At 33.7% G+C, this 15,090-nt stretch overlaps 1 protein-coding gene across 1 annotated transcript; it reads right to left on the minus strand.

Annotated features, from left to right (window-relative positions):
• Positions 1-911: 911 nt before the first annotated feature.
• Positions 912-13,324, minus strand: LOC130051298 (plasminogen-like). The gene is made up of 4 exons (XM_056153144.1): positions 13,203-13,324; positions 11,719-11,967; positions 1,385-1,484; positions 912-1,137 (listed from the first exon to the last, which is right to left on the minus strand). Exons 1-4 carry the CDS (start codon positions 13,282-13,284, stop codon positions 966-968), a joined length of 603 nt encoding a protein of 200 aa, XP_056009119.1. The 5' UTR covers positions 13,285-13,324; the 3' UTR covers positions 912-965.
• Between the last annotated feature and the right edge of the window lie 1,766 nt (positions 13,325-15,090).

Below are 15,090 nucleotides of genomic sequence, written 5' to 3' on the forward strand. Positions count from 1 at the left end.
CAAAACAACTTTGGAAGAGAACACTACCTCTGTATTGTTAATAACTTCGATCAGAGGAAGAGTATAACTAAACTCGGCATCTCTGCACATCAATTAAATAATGAAAAGGGAAGATATACAGGAATTTCCCCTGAATTAAGAGACCCGTTACATTGTATGCTGCCTTACAACCACTGGGAGTTCCAAGGAAATCTTTAAAGTAAAGAGAGGGCAGGAATTCAAGACTAAATCACATCTGTTTGACATTTTAGTTCACCTGAGCCAAAGGCTCAAGTGAGCTTTTCTGATCAAAATTTGTCCGTTGTCTGTCGTCGTCGTCGTAAACTTTTCACATTTTCGACTTCTTCTCAAGAACCGCTGGGACAATTTCAACCAAACTTGCCACAAAGCATCCTTGGGTAAAGGGCTTTCAAGTTCGTTCAAATGAAGGGCCATGTCCCTTTCAAAGGACGATAATCACAAAAATGCAAAAATAGGGTGGGGTCATTTAAAAATCTTCTTCTCAAGAAACACTGGGCCAGAAAAGCTGGAATTTACATGAAAGCTTCCTGACATAGTGCAGATGCAAGTTTGATCAACTCAAGGCCCCCGGGGGTTGGATGGGACCAGAATAGGGGATCAAAGTTTTACATACAAATGTATAAGGAAAATCTTTAAAAATCTTCTTTTCAAGAACCACTGAGCCAGAAAAGCTGATATTTACATGAACGCTTTTTGACATATTTCAGATTTCAGTTTGTTAAAATCATGGCCCCCAGGGGTAGGATGGGGTCACAGGGGGGATCAAAGTTTTGCATACATATACATGTATATAGGGAAAATCTTTAAATATGAGCCAAGGTGACTCAGGTGAGTGATATGGTCCTTGGGCCTCTTGTATAAAAATAGCTGTCGTTTATAAGAAACACAGACATGATATGTATCTTTATTTTAATGTTAGTAAACATTGTTCGTATTTTTAGGTATCAAATATGAAGTTTTTCCTTGAGATATCTCGTAAATTCTTCAAAGTTGAAGTCTGCGTCTTTGCCATGACAGACTGTTCTCTTACAGCAGGCAGGATATTTTGCTCTCGGATTTTCTTTGATATAACAGGCTAGATTTGTTCCATTTTTTAGAGGTGGGTCGTCACGGCAACTGAAACAAGCACAATAGTATGGTCACTATCAAAATGAAAAAATATCGTGATTTCGCATGTACTTAGAATATTTAGTACATTACACACCGGTATTTCACATTAAATACAAATTAAACTAAAACCTGAGAAGACTCTGTAGCAATCATTTGACAGTCACGTGGTGACCCAACCCATCAAATTAAGAAATTGTTGGATGGTAATGATACTACATTGCAGATTATACTAGCATAAATCATTTAAACTTACCGATAGCAGTGAAACCCGTCAGCTAAACAGATACATTGTGAACATCCGTCATGGAAGGCGTCCTCTTGTTTGAACTGTATCCCTCTGAAGTAACATGGATCTGTAATTTGTTATTGTTAAATATTGCTCATTTCATCAAAATAATATGAAAGCATATTCTTGGCAGTTCAAAATAATATTGAAAAGGGTGAACTTTAAATTCAGAGTCTTGTAATGATCATGAAAAACTTTGGGTTATCTACTAGCCGGGTACAATCACAATACTACGTTTGATCTCAAGATACTGCGCAGACATTTCCAGATAACCAGTCATTGGAGTTATGACTTTTGACCTTGTGACTTGGAAACCAATGAAGAGACATCTACTCTTTAGGGGACACCAGTATATTCCGTATATTGATAGGACATTATCTCCCTATTCCCAGAGTAACCCACCGACTCCTCACAGCTAATGTACCTAGTTTGATGTCTGTTAAGCAAAGAATTCTCAAGATATTGAGCAGGCAATATCTTAGAAAGTCCAATTTGGCATTTGACATTGTGACCACAAAGTCACTACTTCGGGAAAACCAATATAAAAGGTTGTTTTTTTTTTTTGTCTTGCCAAGCAAATGGTTGATGTACCAACGGACCGACCGTCCAATATGGTCCCTTTTTCAAGAGGGGGGTGTCATAAAAATATCTTGATGAACGGGGCTCTATAGGCACTGTCAAATTATCTTTGGTTTTAGAGGTTATGTGTGTACATTTGCTGGTCAGTAAAAAGTGCAACCGTAAATAAAGAAATAGACAGTGCTTTAATTCAGAAACATTTTTATAAGAAATCAACTCGGTATTGATACCTGGGATCGAACCAGATCTGGAATTAGTATCTCCTTTGTTTACTCATCGATACCAATGGTTTCTTCACGAACAATATCAATGTCTTGTTAAATTCTTTCTTATATCTTTCTCGTATCGTGGGCTTTTGTTCGTGGTTTTGTTGAATTAAACGGAAATGTTTAGCTTTGAAATATGGTCTGATTTACCAGCTTTGTTGTGCATTATATTATTATTTATAACACATACCTTCATTATCAATATACAATAAGCATTTTGATGAGAAACATTTACGCTATTATCGACCTGATGAGAATAATATACGGTAGATTGATCAGATCAGATCTATAAAAATATGTACTGACCGATAGTGAAATGCTATTATTGCTTTATTATAATTATTCTCGCACTTTAGAAATACAACCTTATAGTGCTTATGAAATAGAGACTGTGCCTAAAATAGATGTTTATAAACATTACTTGACTATATAAACCGCATCCTACTAAAAATAGATTCCTTCTCTGTCTGGGGTTATAAATGTTCTATTTTTAGATAGCTAGGTTGATAAGTGTTCATACATGTAATAAAATCACGTGACAACAATTGACTAATCACAGGTACCTGTATATAATGTGATGCAGAATATACCATTTTTACAAAGATTTTCCATGAAGCATACGTTGCTTATCACTAAAGTATCGAAAACATAAATTTTGTAACCATGATCATCTGTCCCCTCTAAGATATTTTTCTATTACTCAATGTTTATATTTTAAAAAAATGTTTTTACCATGAGCTACACTTTTTTGTTGTGTATCAGTAGAAAGAGACAAACTGATTTTATAAATTATTAAAAATTACTTTCTGATATTGATCACTGTTCATTATCTTAAACTTGATATTCACATCTAATTGAACAAGTCGTCACAGTGATTGATTATCGTTCGAAAAAGAGTGGGCTCACTGGGGGCCGTCAGGGAAATTCAAACACTCACAACCAAACATAGTTCAATTAGTTGACCGCCGTGAGATGGCTGAAATATTGCTAAAACGGCGTAAAACCCCAATCAATCAATCAATCAATCAATCAATCGTTAATTCCTTCACATGGTGAAGCAAATCATTTTCATGGATTAGTAATTCAATCCCTTAGTTTGGAAATCGACTCCAACATCGGGGATTGATTATTCATGTCCTTTGATTGATAATTTCATCCTCGAATTGGTAAACGTACAGTGTATGTCCAGTAAACGTTCTCAAATCGATATAGAGGACATCGCATTGCTGGCTATAGTGTATGAAAAAGTTAAAATAACGAACAGTGATCAATTTCATAATTCCTATAAAGAATAAAAATTGAAAGTAGGACAAACTAGAGCAAAGCTCGTTGCATAGCAACGAGAGGTCTTCCGTCGGAGCTGTGTGACATAAAAACCTAGCAATTAGACATGATTGAGAAACGAACTGTATATTAAATTGCAGATTTTAAAATTGATGCCTGACTCAATGCTCTAGAGTTTTGAATTTAAAACAAATCAAACGTAAGACCAGGGACGTATAAACAAGACTTAGTATATACATCCCCGGAAAGACTGAATTATTCGAAAAATCCAATATGAACAAAATCATAACATTCCGTGTTATATTTAGGACGACAATGTTTACTTTGTGTACATGCCCTGGTTCACACGCGATGGTTACGTAATTGTAAACAAAAACAAAAACAAACCCCGCGGTGTATGTAAGATGCGTGTAGTTAATGACTAAGTTATTCTATGCTTGAAGGTTTGTTTCTTCAATTAAATATATCGTTGTTTTAATAACAAACGTAGAAGAGATAACCTTTTCCTCTTTTTTTCTTTAGAACGATTGTTTATATTAAAGCTACTAAATAATATAAAAAAAGAAAGTTGTCGATAGATGATTTTTAAAGGAACCATAGATTACGTTAAAACGTTATTTTAAAAGAATATTTTTGTTTTGATGTTTTCTGCCACACTCAACAATTTTTCAGTTATATGGTGGCGCCCAGTTTTTATTGGTGGAAGAGGGAACCCAGATACAATGTACCTGGGAAGAGACCACCGACCTTCCGAAAGTAAACTGGAAAACTTTCTCACTCGCGCCGACAGAGGTGAGAGGCCGTATGATTTTGAGCGCAATGCTCTAACCACTCGGCCACGGAGGCCCCTAAAAGAATATTAGCATTTCATGAAGTCAGATTTATCAATTAAAGCAAGTTTATTTAAGTTATACGCATATTTTCCCCCTTCACCTACCTAATGACACGGTTACCTGTTTGCGGGTCAGGCGTTTTACTCATATATAACACAATACTCGAGCAAAATATTATGTTTATGAGATCAATAAGATGTTAAAGAACAACTTTTCCAGCGAAAGCCATATCGAAATATTTACCGTTTTTGAGTTATAAAGCGAAAACTTTGAAGATCCCCAGATCCCTAATTTAAGGGGTCAGCCCCTTTTTATGGATATCAAAAGAAAGCTCTTAACATTTTGCACAACTTTTGTTCTACACGTCTTAACAAAATATTTTTAGTTTAAAAGATACAAAGGATATTATGTGTAATTTTTTGCTCCTTTAGGCGTCCTAATTTTTTAACCCTGTCAACCACCATTTCAAACGCTGTAATAAAAAAAAACAAAAAACGATGTGCACAACTACAATGCTCCTACTTTTCATTTTCAATGCATTTTCTGCTCAAGCTTATACAGTCTCGGAACCTTTGTCTGGAAACCAAAGCCCCTAAAATTTCATTCAAAGGGGAATAACTCGTGAACAGAAGGAAATTTCTGAAATGTAGTACATAATTTTAAAATTGTTCTGTAAAGTTTATAAACTCTGAAAATTTGAGCAAAATCCATGCAGAAATGAGCGAGATATGAAGCTTCAAAGTTAGCGTCATAGGTGCCTGGGTCAAGGATATTGCACTATAACTTATATGTAAACAATGGAGGAAATTCGAACCACAAATAAATATTTCTCTCTGATCTATGGCGTCTCTTTATACATTTTTTCATGTTCTAGGAAGCTTAAATACACGTGTCATTATCACAGAACACTAATTTATCCACGTTTTAAAAAATCTCTTATCCCACTGATTCATAATATATAAGAAGGCTTGCAACTCAATCTACCCCTTTCCGTACCCCCCTTCCCCCAAATATTTGAATTAAGATTTTTTTTATCAGACATTAAGCTTTTTTTTTTTTATCTTGTCCCAAATATCTAAGACCAAAACCTGGCATCGTAAAACGAAATTATCACTTTCGATTTCGATAAAATTTCTTTCTGTTCATGTGTCTCTGAATCTGTCCTTCTTTCCCATCCTCATGATGGATACTTGAAAATCTTTCTCTCTGTCATATTTCATATTTTGAAAATCAGATTCTCAGCTCACCGATTATTTATGATATTAGCACATTTCACCAACCATATTGGCGAATGGCAGTATGATCAATGAATTTAAAATAAATTTTTACCCCCCCCCCTCCCCCTTTTATTTAATTTTATAATTGTTTGAAAAAGAAGAAGAAATTACGATGTTACGTGCCTGTATAGATCTATGTAGAGTCTACTTATCAAGTATATATTGATAATATTTCAAGTAGATTTATAACTCTTGATTCTGACGGTAATTTACAGTAATCCTGCATACAGATGCTATTTTTAATTATTTTTTTTTACATAGTTGTAAGGCCTAAACGTTGCTAAAACAGTAATTCATGAACCCAAGAGAAGACTTGAACATTCTATTAAATATGACAGTTACTTGTGATTGGTAATCATTACGTCTTTCTTTAAAAGTATGCAAAAATGACGTCACATTTTTCACGATGAAGTTTTAAAACTGTTTTACTTGGAACAGCTTTTTTGGTCCGTACTGTACGTTGTCAATGTAAACAAGGTTCGATACTATTTTTAGATGATGTGTATTAAACTGTTGGATTAACCAATTTACCTTTATATTGGCATTATTATTGCATATTTATGATTTTATAAGCGACAGGAACATTTCATTTGTACACATTTATAGAGATTATGACAAGATTTGGTGTACAACTGTGCATCATAGCCGGCCTAGTAGGCCTACTGCATTTTATTCGGTCCGGTTGCTGTTTGCATTTCAATGACTCGAACTGAATTGTTCATAAATTGATATTTTTTAGATTGTAATTATTAATACATTATAGCATTGTGATCGCTAAAACAATAACAAGTACATTAAGTTGTGATTACTTTTCTTATATCACTGGGCTGTGCGCTACATGGCGATCCGCATGTGCACAAACGTCAAAATCCGACGCCTGATTAGATATAAAAAATAAAGAAATTGGCCACGGCCAACGGCCAGAACGAGACATGCACAATTTCATCTTTTAAAGATAATCTATCTCTAGTTTACTGCTTTTTGTGGCCGATGCGTATGGCCACATGGAATTTTCTCCTAAAAGGTAGAAAAAGTGAAGAAAATCGTCCATTTTCCGGATTCCGGATAGGTTTGAATAGTACTCAACATTACAAAAGACCTAGATCCGCCGATATGTTTGTATATATAAATACTAGGGATCATCAACTTCATATATATCAATGATTTGTATTGATAATTGTTCTTCATATTTGAAGTATTTTACAGGGCCTAGTTATGATAACAAACGTACCAAGCTCTTAGATCATTATAATGACCATAGAATTTGTGAAATACTGACTTTAAACGAGAAAGGTGGTCTAGATTTGCTTTGATTTAAAAATTGATCATACGCAGAACATGCCCTCGCGTATCGATTGATTGTATCTTGTTTAACGTCTCTCTCGAGAATTTTCCACTCATATGGAGACGCCAGACAGCGTTCGACCTAATGCCAGACTGTACTTCTAAATTAGATTATTATAATGACCATAGAATTTGTGAAATACTGAATTTAAACGAAACAGGTAGTCTAGATCTGCTTTGATTTAAAATCTGACCATACGCAGATCATGCTCTCGCGTATCGAAACGGTATCGAATTAGTAAGACATGAACATCATAGTACTAATGTTTAAATTCAGAATGTCTTCTTAGATAAGGAAAACAAGATTTCAAAGAAAATGTTTAACGAAATTGAAGACAATATCATTATGTATTATGGCAATACATATTACTCTTATTTACGCCAAATAAACTTTTTAAAATTTTTATTATACTCAACCATCCATGTTTAAACTTGTACAGCTTTTTTCAATAAGAAATAGAACGAGAGGCCAACAGGCCTTATCGGTTACCTGAGTATCATTTTATTTTAAAAAAAACCCAGCACTACCCCAATAGCTATGAAATCTATTATAATTTTCCGTTCTGCATATCTAAGCTAAATTCTAATATTCAGCAGCAGTATAAAACAAGATGTGTTAAAAAAACCCACTTATGCCCCAAAGTGCCCATACTTATGAAAGACTTCGCATAATATATGTTATAGTAATACTTTATGGTTATTTTTTATTTTGCGAAATTCACAATTTTGGTACATCCTTTTCTGCTTTTCCTAAATATACACTTAGTTGTTATACAGTATCAGCAAGACTTTCACATGATAAAGACGATAATCAATATAATAAGGTTAGCCCCACCCTGGAGGCAAAACCCCTACACTTGGATAATGAAATCTACCATTTTTGTATAGGCTACCTAATCCCTCTAAATTTCCATTTAGTTTCAATTAAGTATTAATAAGAACATTACATGTGTATACCACGTTTGGTCCTAACCTGCAGTCTGAACCTTTACCTTGGAGATCATGAACCTCACAATATTGCGTAGAGGTTTTCCTGCTCTACATGACTATGCATTTAGTTTTTCAAAATTAAGGATTATCTCCCTCACTGTTTTTCCCTTAAATAGTTCTAAAAAATTTCATTATTATTTCGGATTTCAAACATTTCGGTTGAGCATCACTGAAGAGACTTTATTTGTCGAAAAGCGCATCTGGTGCATCAAAATTGGTACCGTATAAGTTTTACATTATGATCCCTGGGTCGAGGCCTCTGCTGGTGGACTGTTAGTTCCCGAGGGTCTCTACAGCCCAGTAGCTAAGTACTTCGTTACTAGCTTGAAAATACGGATGTATATTTAATTGCTGTTACAAAATTTAGAAATTCATTTCAGAATTAAGGATTATCTCCCTCACGCATAGCTCTTATCCTTAGACGAATTTGACTTTTTTGGCACACTGTTTTTCCCTTAAATAGCTCTAAAACTTCATTGTTATTTCGGATTTCAAACATTTCGGTTGAGCATCACTGAAGAGACATTGTTTGTCGAAATGTTTTATTATTTATTGTACCTCATGTACCACCGATGGATGGTGTGAGTGAAAATAAATGAACTTGAACTCAAATTTGGTATGAACATCCATGGGACAAGGGGAACATAAATTATTGATTTCAGGACCCCTGCATTCCTAGGGCCTTAGGAGTGGGACAAAAACTGCCAAAACTTGACCACTTTTCAAAAATCGTCTTCTCTAAAATAGCACATTTGTAATGTAAAACTTATACGGTACAATGTTGCTGCACCAGATGCGCATTTCGACAAATTATGTCTCTTCAGTGATAATCTTATCCAGGAAGAAATCATCCTTGTATATATTTGTATATACAATGGGAAGTGCCCAGTCTCACCATATAAGAAGGGGTACTACTCTTCAGGTGGAAATATGTTTTAGAAATTTTAAGTGTATCCGTTCAATGATATCAACATTTTCATATCCCCAAATTTCACAGTCATATATTAAAATTGGTACAACGACTTTATCAAAAAGATCCAGCTGAGACTCAATTGGTAGATTAAATTGTATTATCTTCCTTATTACACCATACATTGACTTTTGTGCCTATTCACATAAGTTATTTTTAGCCTTACAAAAAGAACCGGAACGGGAAAATATTATCCCTAAGTATTTAAATTCTTTCACATTTTCAACAACACTGTTATTATAATAAAACACCTTTAGAAAAAAAATTAAAAATCTTTGAAAAGAATTGAATGGTGGTTATTATGAAATTAAAATGTTCAGTTGTTAACACACGACGGACGACGACGGACTCAGACCAATTGTAATAATTGACTTGAGTGAGACTGGTGACCTAAAACATGACGCAATATAGCAATGTGAAACATGTAAACGTATACGGTACCAATTTTGATGCACCAGATGCGCATTTCGACAAATAATGTAAACATATAAGTATTATATGCTTGTCTATCCTCCAAATTTGTTCACATGATTACACTTGCTACCATATCGTTACTTGATTATTATATAACTGTACTATATCAATGGAATGCTTCTAGTTTCAATAAACTACTAATTCTACCACGGTTATTGCAAAGATTAAAGGAATGCCACGGTCATTATTTTACGATATACCTTCATACGTACAAGTATTAACTGATTATGAGAAAATTGATACACTTCTCGCTTGCACGAGTTCTGCTAATACAACAATAAAGTAGATGACTAATAATTCAATTTTATAATCATAAAAATCAATCAATACATGTATATGTTGTAAAACAAATTCATAAATGAATGGAGAAAAAAGAAACAGTTATTCAGTATAAACCAATGATATGCATTCCGAGTGCGATACAAATGTAAACATGGCTATGCACAGACAAGTTTTTCTTGAATGGTATTCAAAGCAATTGATATAATCCGTTAACACCAAACTAAACCCCTTTCTCTACATGTTACACATATAACGCTTTCTCGACATGTCACATATATAACGCTTTCTCCATATGTCATATATATAACGCTTTCTCCACATGTCATATATATAACGCTTTCTCCACATGTCACATGTATAACGCTTTCTCTACATGTCACATGTATAACGCTTTCTCCACATGTCACATATATAACGCTTTCTCCACATGTCACATGTATAACGCCATCTCCACGTGTCACATATATAACGCTTTCTCCACATGTCACATGTATAACGCTTTCTCTACATGTCACATATATAACGCTTTCTCCAAATGTCACATGTATAACGCTTTCTCCACATGTCATATATATAACGCTTTCTCTACATGCCACATGTATAACGCTTTCTCCACATGTCATATATATAACGCTATCTCTACATGTCATATATATAATGCTTTCTCCACATGTCACATATATAATGCTTTCTCTACATGTCATATATATAATGCTTTCTCCACATGTCACATATATAATGCTTTCTCTACATGTCACATGTAGAACGCTTTCTCCACATGCCACATGTATAAGGCTTTCTCCACATGTCACATATATAACGCTTTCTCTACATGCCACATATATAACGCTTTCTCTACATGCCACATATATAACGCTTTCTCCACATGTCATATATATAATGCTTTCTCCACATGTCATATATATAATGCTTTCTCTACATGTCATATATATAATGCTTTCTCCACATGTCATATATATAATGCTTTCTCCACATGTCACACATATAACGCTTTCTCTACATGTCACAAATATAATGCTTTCTCCACATGTCATATATATAATGCTTTCTCCACATGTCACACATATAACGCTATCTCTACATGTCATATATATAATGCTTTCTCCACGTGTCATTTATATAATGCTTTCTCCACATATCACATATATAATGCTTTCTCTACATGTCATATATATAACGCTTTCTCTACATGCCATATATATAAAGCTAACACACGAAAATAATGACTGATTGAATGAATGAAATGATGCAGTTAAAGTATATTGTATATGGTATATTCATACCAATTTATAATTATATCATACAAATAGATATTCGTAAGAGGACGCCACACGACGTTGGAATACATCTAGTGAAATATGCAAAAAATGACATCAAACATACCTGAAGGTTATAAAACTTTTACAGTACCCATACTCAAATTCAGCAATGTTTGTTTTGAGTACAACTCTGAGTAAACTCAAAGCTTACTCGAAAAATCTTGAGCAAGTACTCCGTTGAGTATGAGAATGATTTTATATAAGCTTTATAACCTTCCTTTTTAAAAAGAGTATGAGTACGATTTAGAGCACGGAGTTCAAATTTAGTATGAAAAAGTGCTAAAGAAAGTTTTATAACCTCCAGGCCAATTTTTTTTAGCAGAGATGTTGATCGTACCTCAGCTACATCTCTCTGATTGTATCAGGAATTACAAGATTCTGATAGAACTCACCTTCATCATTGTTTTAGATATAATTTCATACCTAATTAATGGTTATGATATACGTGTAGACAAGATATGCGAACACCGTGACCTATAAGTACTGATTTCACAGGTTCATATCAAATAGGTTATTCCTGGGAATGACCGTTTCAAAAAAATATTGGGAAATCAAGGTATAAGAACATTGCAGTGGGAAAACAGGAACTCTGCGGACGGCAGTGTAAGCCTGAATGTATGTGATGTACGAACGACAACTCTGACTATAGATTAACGTCTTACCACATGCTGGAATGTCACAAAATCCCCAAAAGTTATTTGCTGTGTTATTCCGCTTAGTATAGCACCATGGTTTGCTCCCACTACCCAGAGGGTTTCTGCAGTAATTTTTCTCTAAGCCCTCATCCGGGTACTGTCCAGGTGTGACATCATAGTCATGGCTGTCCCAGTTAAGACACTCCTCTCCATTGACTGTCCAGGAAGCTGTCCCCCTGTAGTATCGGCCTTTGTCGATTACGGGCACACATTTATCTGCGAATGGACCGGGAGGAAATACGATATTTTGTGGATCTTGAAAGCTCTTGACTATAATATGTGAGAACTGGTCAAGTTTACTTGTATACGATCCATACCTTCTTTCTTTCTCTCTTTCTCTTTCTTTATATTTATGAAAATGTCTTTTGCATATGAATATGGATGGTATTATTGTGTAGTTAAATTACATATATGTATATAATGTAAGAGTCAAATAAAAAATCAAACAACAAAATTTTTTTTTTAGCGTGATAGAGATGGTGGGGATGCTTAGTAGTAGATGACGTCTACTGTACCTGGCCATAAGTGAGTCATCATTTCATTTTTTCACTATATATTTCAGGTGAAAAATGTCTTTTAAAAAACTTATTGCAACGTTGCTTGTAGCTCAATTTTATGGATGTAATATCATGAAATGCAGAACTGTTTGTATTTTCTACATATAATTTCAAAATAAGTTTATCTGTTGGTGTTGTGGTGATAATCACCCATTAAATGCAAAATTGAAATTTTACGGCACAAATATGGTAAAAAAAAAAATTACTGCATGTTGGTGTTATAATTTTTGCCTAGATGATAATATCATGAATTATTCTCAATGATCCGTGTATCACAACTTGCTTAGCATCCTAAGAAAAGAAAATTTGAACAATTTTACATAATTAAGTGAAAAATTTATGGAAATCAGATTGATATTGACCTCACAATAAGTGTTTATAAAAATGGATTTTTCAATAAAATATATAGTGAAAAACTGAAATGATGACTCACTTATAGTCATATATTGTTTTTGTCGTAGTTATCTCCCTTGTAGTACATTTTAAATTAAATTAATATCGTCATATTTTTCTTTGTATATTTTGAAAGATCGTGATAATATAAACATTTTCACCAAAAGATGTATTTGGAAAGTACATTTCAGTTGACTTTATATATAAGAAATAAGTATTTCTCATAGGCGCTGGTATTAATTTACATAAGAAATATTTTTTATACATATGTATTAGCGTTATCAATTTTGAAAAATTTCTCGACCGTTAAATGTCAGTTATCTGTTATTTGATTCCAGGCGTTGAATTACTTAACACTCAATCCTTCAAAAATAAATTGGGGTATTATGAATTTGATACCTCAAATTCACGTAAATTTTATAGCATCTTGTTACTAAAATTAGCTCTATGTAAAGGAAGATATCGTTATTTTTCTACAATAAAATTTTATAACATTTTTACCTGTAAATATACATTGTTCCTGGGTAAAACATACACTTAATAAAATCACAAAAAAATTAGTAATGACCGTCCATGTCTCCATTACCGATTATTTGTGCTTCGACACCTTGAAAAGGAAGCTATCAAATACTTATCATCCATATTCAGCAAACACCGGCAGGTGTTTCTAGCAGGTGTTTCGTGGAATCCATAGGAGATTTTGACTGATGCACGCAGTAATGCAGAGTAGTTTTTTTTTTTAGCATTAGCTGTGCCGTTTGGTAGATTTGCGTGCAAATTTGCAAATCTTGTCGAATTTTGAAAACTACATGTACGTATACGTCGAAGACCAGAAATATTTGGTCCAGTACCTTTGGTCTATTTTGTATCAAATAAAAGAATGTTCAATACTTAAAGTCAAGATAGTACACAAAATGTTTTTCTTAGCTAAAATACCTTACGTTATATTCTTTATTTTCAATCTTGGAAAATATTTTGAACATATATATCAGAGTTATGTTTCCTTGAATTGATATCCATTTATAGTCACGAAGCTTATGCTCGTAATTGCATGTATTCATGCAATAATAATCATCTTAATTAACTCGCTTACATTTAGTTACAAAAATATTTTTCACGTGCTGTCATGTGATGTGTGTGGGTTGTTTTGTGGTTTAATTTCACGAGGAATTTACACGGAAGCGTGGTACCTGAACTAAACAGACTGTTTAGGTCAACAGGTGACCTACATGTATTGCAGTTGTCTGCGTCCAACATCGTCCTTTGAGTGTTAACATTTGAACATTTTAAAATTCTTCTTGATAACTACCATTCCAATTCTTTTCAAATTTTGTATGAAGCATCTTTGTTATAAGGGAAATAGATTGTACATTTCAGGACTCCTGCTCCCATGGGGTCTAAGGGACGGGCAAAAACTGTCAAAAAATTGACCAATTTTCAAAAATCTTTTTTTCTATAACCGCACATCTACATTTTTGTTTTGTATAAGAAAAACTAAATGAATAGTGATGTAGAGCAGAAAGGCCTTTACCAAAATTGTGAAGTTCATGACCTCCGGGGTAGAGGTTCTGGCTCCAGAACGGGGCCAAACTTGGTATAAATAGTGTATATGTGTAAAACATTTTTAAAAAGGCATCTTTTTTTTATGTAATTGATACTAAATATAAACTCGATAGATATTTAGAAGAAGTAGGTAGTCCTTTACCAAAATTGTAAATTAGATTATCCCAGGGGTAGAGGTTTGTATTGTTTATTGACCAAGAACCATACAGTTCATAGGTATAAAGTATATACAACAACTTATACAATGAAATGATAACAAAACATAATATATCATACTGATGTACATGGGGTAAGGGTTTGGTTACAGGGTGGAGTCTTTATCATTTGAAGGACTTCTTTATATTTGCTGATACAATATAAAAACTAAATGCATGGTTAGGAAAAACGGAAAAGGATATACTAGTATACCAAACTCGTGAATTTTGTAACCCCAGGGTTTTCACTCTAGGATGAGTCCAAATTAGTCATATCGTTTAATGTTACATGTAGTATATTATGTACAGTTTTTTTTATTAGTATATGCACTGATGAGGGCATTGAAGTTTTAAGAACACGTCGTCTTGTTTAATACTGTTGCTTAACATTAGAATTTAGTTTAGAGATTCAGAACAGATAATTTTTTTCTAGATTCTAAAGGCCTTGGGACTAGTGATGCTATTAACTAATACTCAGAAGGCCAATAAGGCCTGTATGCCTCTTGGTAAATAACTGTGACGTAACATGGGCTGTATGCACTTGTGAAAGTCATGAAAATGTTAGATTTTAATTACCCTGTTTGAGTAACGTAATGCTTATTTTTACTGGTTTTCTACCCGTTACGTTATAA

The sequence above is a fragment of the Ostrea edulis genome, chromosome 1 (assembly GCF_947568905.1).
Source record: "Ostrea edulis chromosome 1, xbOstEdul1.1, whole genome shotgun sequence".
NCBI lineage: Eukaryota > Metazoa > Mollusca > Bivalvia > Ostreida > Ostreidae > Ostrea > Ostrea edulis.

Coding starts and splice junctions, on each gene's coding strand:
- LOC130051298 (XM_056153144.1), bottom strand. CDS start 13,284: ATGGAGACATGGACGGTCATTACTAATTTTTTTGTGATTTTATTAAGT. Junction 11,968..13,202: donor GGAACAATGTATATTTACAG/GTAAAAATGTTA, acceptor GTCCATTCGCAG/ATAAATGTGTGCCCGTAATC. Junction 1,485..11,718: donor TTGTGACATTCCAGCATGTG/GTAAGACGTTAA, acceptor AACAAATTACAG/ATCCATGTTACTTCAGAGGG.